Raw genomic sequence first — 7908 nt, 5'->3', positions numbered from 1 at the left:
TCAGTGGACTCGCCAAGCGAGTGGCGATAGCAAGCTCGCTATGGATTGTACACCAGCAACAAATCCCTGTGCTTTCCCCTGAAAGAGAAGAATAGAGTAAATTTAGAGAATGGAAGTAAAAGACTTGCATCTCTTCTATAATGAGTGTCAGTTCATGATTTTTCATGCAATTTGGGAACAAACCACGATTGCTTGAGCTCGATGCTTTTGAAATAATTGCGTAAGTCTGCATATTGAGAATTTGACAGCAAAATTATTGAACAATCATATTCATAGTTCACCAACATAAATATAAGAAAAAACAAAAAATCACTTACAGCAGGTTTCACAAGAACATAGATAACTCCAAATGAGGCACTTAAGTAAGGCACCTGCAATATGATAATTACTTTCATTATTCCCAGAACAATTATTTTATCAACGGAAAATTTTTATCAAGTATGTTATAAGGCTGCAAATTTCTAAGGATCTTTTCATGGAAGAATTTAAGTCAAGCATGATTTGTTGAAGAAAATAAACAGTTCCTTTTGACTAGGCCTCTTTATTGATTGGTCTTTTAAATCTCTACTTTTCAAAAAAGATCTTGTTTAATATTTTTATCAAGTTGTTCAAAGTGCTTACCCAAGTTGCCCAAGCCAAACCATAGAGTAATGCCTGCATGTAAGAAAGCATCATTAGATTATTTCTTTTTTCCTTTTAGTGGAGAAATGAGAATAATTTAATAGGGTGGCTTACATAAGCTATAGAAGAAAGTAAGGCCATGCACAATATTACTTTCTCTCCAACCAATGGATTCATTAGTGGAAGCAGCACCATCTGGGAGGCACATCAAAAACCCAAATCTTTCATTCAAAAAATGCATAATAATTGGACTAAGCATGATCTTGAAAGGTTATATAGATGAGTTTAAATGCTTATGACACATTAATAATTCACCTAAGAGATTAGAAGACCGTTAAAAAAATGATATTGTGAACTTCATACTACTTTCTTAGTCAAGGGTAAGACTATGAGAAGCTCGGTTTTTCAACTTTTGCATAAATTTTTATATGACCATCTTGTGAGAAAAAATATTAAATGCAGTGAGGTGAGAGAAATATCAATCCAAACCATGACATATGTATGAACTTTTGTAGAATAAACAATTTGAGATAATAAGCTCCATAAGGAAACATACCTGAGAAGCAATAGAACCTATACCAACCATCATCAAAATTTCCGAGAACTGATTTTTGTCGAAGCCAAAAGCTGCCTTTAGATAGTACTGTGCAAGTTGAAGTAGTAATAGGATTTTCAATTCATTGAAATAAACACGGCACAAAATATGTTTCAAAATCATTAGTTATAATAGCATTTGCAAAGGACAAATTACTCTAATCTAATTACTGCAAAGACTAAACTAATGCAAATGCAATTTTAAAAAGGGCAAAGTAAAAATAGTACAAAGTTGGTACAATCCCATGTTTGGCAGGTATCATAAACCCTCATTCAACTCTCATTTTACTTGTTGAACCCATATTCCAATAATGTTGAAGTTCTATCCTTTAAAAATGGAGTAAAGCTCTTTTTAGCTACAAGGGTGGATCAAATTAATGAACTTGTCCTCCAAAAGTGGATCAATTCCTTTCGTTTGGAATAATTAATGTAGATAATGTTTGGTTATCCTTAGTCTTTTATTGTAATTGAAAAAACATACCAGCAGAACACCGCCGATTCACGACATTCCCAACTCATAGAAGAAAGAAACCAGAGAAATGCTCCTAAGTGTTGGACTGCAATGGAAATATAGCTTGGAATAGTCACAAGTGGCAACTTTCATATGATTTTCATAACCAATTTGTTTCAATATACTATCTGCATATGAAAAGGAGAATGTCACCAAACCATTCACATAGCCATAAACTTAAGCCTTATGCCAACAATACCACTATATCGATAGCAGCAGTAGGTGACAAAAATTAAATCAAAAATTCAGTTTAATTTTTGATCAAAAATTAATTTTTCAGTTTAATTAATGTATTTTTAAATTAAAAATTATACCTATAAATAATTAAACCACAAATGTAGAACATTTTAGTTATAAAATTAACAAACAACTTAAGAATATTAAATTTAATTTATCCAAAAATAAAGGAAAAAAAGACGTATATCCTAGCAAACATTTATTATAAGATTTAAAATAAGATAAAAACATTAATTATAAACAAACAATCTGGACAGAGTAATTTAAATTTAAATTTCAAAAAAAGATAAGTATCCCACAAAACAAGGTTAAAAAATAACAAAAATTTCAAAAATTAAAATTTGAATTTGGTTTTTAAATAAATACGTGTATGTATATATATACCATACATTAATTTTTATCGTCATTTTTTTTTCTTTACTCTATTCACATTCACTGTTAACGATTTTTTTTTTTTCTCTCAAAAACCTTAATTTGCCTCAACAGCCTCAACAAATCTAAAGAGCAATTAAGTGCCATAGTTGTATAAAGGTATGAGCTAAATGATATTTGATATATATCATGATTGACATTATAATCTTGCATTGATTAGATTGTTAATTAAAAAATCCATGGGGGAAGATTTGTTTTGGGCTATACGTGGTGGTGGAGGAGAAAACTTTGGAATCATTGCAGCGTGGAAAATTAGACTTGTTGCTGTCCCATCAATGTCTACTATATTCAGTAATAAAAAGAACATGGAGATACATGAGCTTGTCAAGTTAGTTAACAAATGGCAAAATATTGCTTACATGTATGAAAAAGAATTATTACTCTTTACTCACTTTATAACCAGGAATATTACAGATAATCAAGGAAAGAATAAGACAACAATACATAGTTACTTCTCCTCCATTTTCCATGGTGGAGTGGATAGTCTAGTCGACTTGATGAACAAGAGCTTTCCTGAATTGGGTATTAAAAAAACAGATTGCAAACAGTTGAGCTGGATTGATACTATCATCTTCTACAGTGGTCTTGTAAATTACAACACTACTAATTTTAAAAAAGAACTTTTGCTTGATAGATCAGGTGGGCGGAAGGCGGCTTTCTCGATTAAGTTAGACTAAGTTAAGAAACCGATTCCAGAAACCGCAATGGTCACAATTTTGGAAAAATTATATGAAGAAGATGTAGGAGTTGGGATGTTTGTGTTTTACCCTTATGGTGGAATAATGGATGAGATTTCAGAATCAGCAATTCCATTCCCTCATCGAGCTGGAATCATGTATGAAATTTGGTACATAGCTTCATGGGAGAAGCAAGAAGATAATGAAAAGCATATAAACTGGATTCAGAATGTTTACAATTTCACGACTCCTTATGTGTCCCAAAATCCAAGAATGGCGTATCTCAATTATAGGGACCTTGATTTAGGAAAAACTAATTTCGAGAGTCCTAATAATTACACACAAGCACGTATTTGGGGTGAAAAGTATTTTGGTAAAAAATTTAATAGGTTAGTAAAAGTAAAAACCAAGGTTGATCCCGATAATTTCTTTAGAAACGAACAAAGCATCCCACCTCTTCCCCTACGTCATCATTAATTATCTTAAATAGATCTATTTCTCTTATCAAATTATTAGTCCTTATAACATAAATAATGTTGGGTTTTTGTGCCCTAACTAAAACTCTATTTTAATGTTATCTTAAATTTTCACTTATCAATAAAAGAAGAGAATTATTGTATTGCATGTTTAGTACTCGGTTCACATGTTTGTTTCATGATTATTTATTTGATTTATAAATTCTTTTAAATCCTTATCATATTGTTATTGTTGATTATTGTGTTGTTTACACAGTGGAAAGTAATCAAGATTATTTGATTAAATATTACTCCCACTATTTATTAGTACACGAGATTTCTACTAATATAATAATCAACAATGTGGTGTACTTACGCTTAGTTAGTGGTCTGTCTTTTTCAAGGTGTTATACCCTAAATTCAGCTAGCGCTTCAGAGAAGGACAAGTGTCAAAATGCGAGAATAGGAATCGATTAATAGTAATTATATTAATGAGTATTTGAATGGAACAACTGATTAAATGCAGAGATGGTGGACAATATTTATAACTTGTTGATTGTAAAGTCTTAAGCGAGATAAGGATATACAAACTATTGTCTCGTGTGTTGATGAGAAATCGTTCTACGATAAAAGGTACAAGGCGAGGGATCAACCTCGCTATGCATGAGAAGATGAAGATCAGGCATGATGACTGCTAAGACACTTTGCGTATAATACACATTATACAAACTAAGTCTAATATTTGAATAAACTTGAATGGCGAGATATGTAACTCGCTACAGGAAGACATACTCATGGTACCTTTGCTAATCGGATTCAAACATCTTTCAGCGAAATTCACTGCACCACCGAGTCAAGTCTCTCAGACAGAGTATTTTGTATTCAATAGCATAAACGACGAGAATTACATTATTAACCTCGAAAAGATATGAGAGAAGCTCTAACTCGCTGCCAGGGATATTATTGCTATGTCCCTAGTGAGATGTCTCATGACAATATGCTTTATAACATATTTAATACACGTATGCATTAACCCAGTAGAAACGAACCAATCACAGCTGTGTGATTCTCAGATATTGACAAAATTTAATTTACGTGGGATGTAATCCAATCCCATAATTTCAGGGGATTATTGTTGTAAAATATCATTCAAATCTGTAATTTACTGTCCTCCTATGCAATTATAAATAGGAGCAAGTTGTATTGGAAGAGCACAAAAAAATTCATTAGAGAAAAGGCTCTAAAACTGTATCAGAAATCTAATAATATTTACTTGTGGACTATGAAGAATTTTAACTCCAAAACCACGTAAAAACCTTTGTGTTCTTATTATTTATTAATTGCTTTTGTTTTCTACGCAGGTCTATCATAATTGTTATCCCAAATTTGGCACTCTGACATGTCATCACGAGAATGGTGACATGTGGACTCTACTTAGAGCATCTGTTCGGGTCAATATGCCGAGCAGGATGCCTCGCTGGCATATCCAAAATGGAATACTCAACGAGCCGTGCAGAATGAGCAATACTTAGCGAATTCAACTAAACGCATCGTGAGTCACCAGCTCAATCCCTATAACTCAGGGATCAACTTACGTGGATGTAGCATACACACGATCCCACTATCAGTGTATTCAGCCTCAATCCCACGATACTTGCATTCAGCATTGATCACACAATCTTTCTGTTTATGCGCATTGTAACGAGAGAGGAAACTCTTCCTCCTTAAGTTTCCTGCCCTATAAATAGTGAAGAATGTTCACTGGGCAAAGGACGGAGAAATTATACGCCGAAACGCTATAAGCTGAGGCTATCTAAGAATTATATATTCAGAGATATTATTGTAAGAGCTATAAGAAAAGGAATCTTCTTCCTTATTCTTAAGTCAATACAACCAACGAGGATTAGGCTATTACCGAACTGCTCGCGGCTGAACCTCTATCAAATTTCCGTGTCTTATTATTGCTTTACTACATATTCTTATTACGACATATCGTTTATCACTTATCAAAAAGACTCATTGTCGTTGGCTAAAAGCGAAGTCAACATTTTGGTGCTTTCATTGAGAGAAGAATCACAGATTGCTCTTTCAACATGATGGTACAAACTCGTAGAGGTCTGTGCGACCCAACAAACTCACAGACGCTGGATCCGATGTTGCAGGACCCAGGGAGTTCAAGGGTTCCACCCGCTGTCAATCCTGGACAGATGGGAAGCGTGGTGAATGGTGGGACAACTCCTGTTACTGAAACTGCGCCTGGTGTGCAAGAGACCAGAAACAGCGGTTCCGCACATAGTTAGGGCGTTCATAACACGACTGTTCCACCGGGCATCAATGCCCAAACGACCATCGGAGATGCAACCGAATTGGAAAACCTTCGCGCTGCGCTCGGACTCATGCAGGGTCACAACAATACCATGCATCACGATCAGGAGGAATTACATGCTGCAGTAAACCTCGCGTTTGACGAACAGAGGTGTATGTTCGCCGAGTGGAGAGACAAAGAGATGGAGGCATTAAGGGCTCACCATGCAGAGATCGAATCGTAGTTGGCAAGCCACTGTGCTGATACGAAGAGCCTATCAGACTAAAGGCCAACAAGCGCCGAGCTTCATTCCCCTTGGAGAAACCGAGGATGACCCAATGGTGAATGCTTCCCAGACAACCAACGGTCAGCCGTCCAATCCCCAGTCACAAGTTCCACTCGTGGGCCAAGAGGTAGGCGAACAGACCTTGTTCGGGAATTCATTAGGAGGAGTCATGCTCGACGGATCCACGCAAAATAATGGAGCCATTCCACCTGCCAACCAAGCGAACCAATCGCTAAGGCAGCCAGGTTCTTCTGTGTTCGATAGGTTGGGAAAGACCCATGAGCTAAGGGACGACCTAAACAGAAGAAGGGGAACAGACGAGCAGAATACTACAACGAACGTGCAGTCTGGAGCCCATACTCAAATCCCCGCTCAGAAAGACGCTGACGTAATCAAGTCAGCCCAGCCGTACAGGCCTAGCTCGACGAACTGAAGAATATGTTTCATGGCATGGCGGGGCAGCCTAACAACGATCTTGAGTTAGACCGTGCATGCGGAACTCCCTTCTCACCGGAGATCCATCTCCTGCCACTGCCTCACAAGTTCAAGATGCCAACGTGGAAGAAGTACACTGGGAGAGAAGATCCTCTCTCCCATTTTAAGTACTTTGAGATGCAAATGGATTTACAAGGGGTATGAGGAGACGTATGTTGCAGAATCTTCCCCGCCACTCTGTCGGAGGCCGCATAGCAATGGTATTTCAAGTTGGCTCCTGGAAAGTTTAGTTCATGGAAGACCTTCTCTTCGGAATTCCATGCACAATTCTCTTCCTCACGTCAACTCCCATTGCATCTGGGAGATTTGGTCGAAGTAAAACAGCAACCAGGCGAGCCACTCCGGGCATACATCAACAGATTCATGACGGAAGCGACCAAGGTATCACGGGTAACCGAGGATGGAAAGTTATCCGCGATACTGGGGGGCATTGAAGTCCTTGGCGAACTATGGAAGGATATAAGGAAAAACATACCGGTCGACTCAATGAGCGATTTCCTTGACCGGGCCGAAGGTTTCATCAAGCTCGAAGAAGCCATTCAGCGAGCAGAAGGTGAGCAAAAGCCGAACAAAATGAAGGTTCCTTCTACTGGAACATCCGCCCAACTTCCCCAATATTCCAACAATTCAAGTGGAAAGCGTTCAGGCAACAACCACTAGCAAGGAAACGGGAAGAAGGGAAAGTTCACCAAAAAACCCGGGCAGACTCCCCGTGATCGCGCCAAACACACTGCATTCACTATCTTAACTGAAGATATAGAAAGTGTGTATATAGCAACTCAATCACTAATTCCGTACAAGAAGCCCGGGCCCATGAAGAAAGATACCAGCAAAAGGGACATGACAAAGTTTTGTCGGTTCCATGGAGACTACGGCCACGACACCAACGAATGCTACAACTTGAAGCAGGAAATAGAACTTCTGATCAAGAAAAACAACCCGCACTTATAGAAGTATGTCAAGGCCAACCAAGGTCAGAATAACCAAGATCTGATGCCTCCGCCAAAAGATGGACACTTGCAAGTCATCATTGGAGGCTGGCACATCTCTGGAGACACGGGCAAAGCTCGAGAACTATATGCCCGCACATCTCAATACGAGCAAGAAGAAGTCATCCTGGCCGTGGAAGAAAGGAAGCCCAAAGTTCCACGCGCAGGAAAGCCAACCATAACATTCAACGACGAAGATGTTGTCCAGATAAGATTTTCGCACAACGACCCGCTAGTCGTGGAAGTCCAGATAGCAAACAAAATGGTGTCCTGGACTATGATCGATAATGGCTCTTCTTCAAATAT

General features: G+C 37.7%; 1 protein-coding gene and 1 pseudogene across 1 annotated transcript; one reads left to right on the top strand and one right to left on the bottom strand.

Moving 5' to 3' along the window:
• LOC115697904 (uncharacterized) lies at window positions 1-1713 on the bottom strand. Its single transcript, XM_061118684.1, has 6 exons — window positions 1178-1713; window positions 736-816; window positions 622-654; window positions 318-371; window positions 125-226; window positions 1-78 (listed from the first exon to the last, which is right to left on the bottom strand). The coding sequence occupies exons 1-6, from the start codon at window positions 1337-1339 to the stop codon at window positions 1-3; spliced, it is 510 nt and encodes a 169-aa protein (XP_060974667.1). The 5' UTR covers window positions 1340-1713.
• Window positions 1461-3608, top strand: LOC115696475 (cannabidiolic acid synthase-like 2; annotated as a pseudogene).
• Window positions 3609-7908: the final 4300 nt, after the last annotated feature.

The sequence above is a fragment of the Cannabis sativa genome, chromosome 7 (genome assembly GCF_029168945.1).
Source record: "Cannabis sativa cultivar Pink pepper isolate KNU-18-1 chromosome 7, ASM2916894v1, whole genome shotgun sequence".
Lineage (NCBI taxonomy): Eukaryota > Viridiplantae > Streptophyta > Magnoliopsida > Rosales > Cannabaceae > Cannabis > Cannabis sativa.
The sequence above is the reverse complement of the archived record's forward strand: the minus strand, read 5'-3'. Positions and strand labels throughout refer to the sequence as shown.

Coding starts and splice junctions, on each gene's coding strand:
- LOC115697904 (XM_061118684.1), bottom strand. CDS start 1,339: ATGATTTTGAAACATATTTTGTGCCGTGTTTATTTCAATGAATTGAAA. Junction 817..1,177: donor TAGGTTCTATTGCTTCTCAG/GTATGTTTCCTT, acceptor TGTGCCTCCCAG/ATGGTGCTGCTTCCACTAAT. Junction 655..735: donor TACTTTCTTCTATAGCTTAT/GTAAGCCACCCT, acceptor TCTTACATGCAG/GCATTACTCTATGGTTTGGC.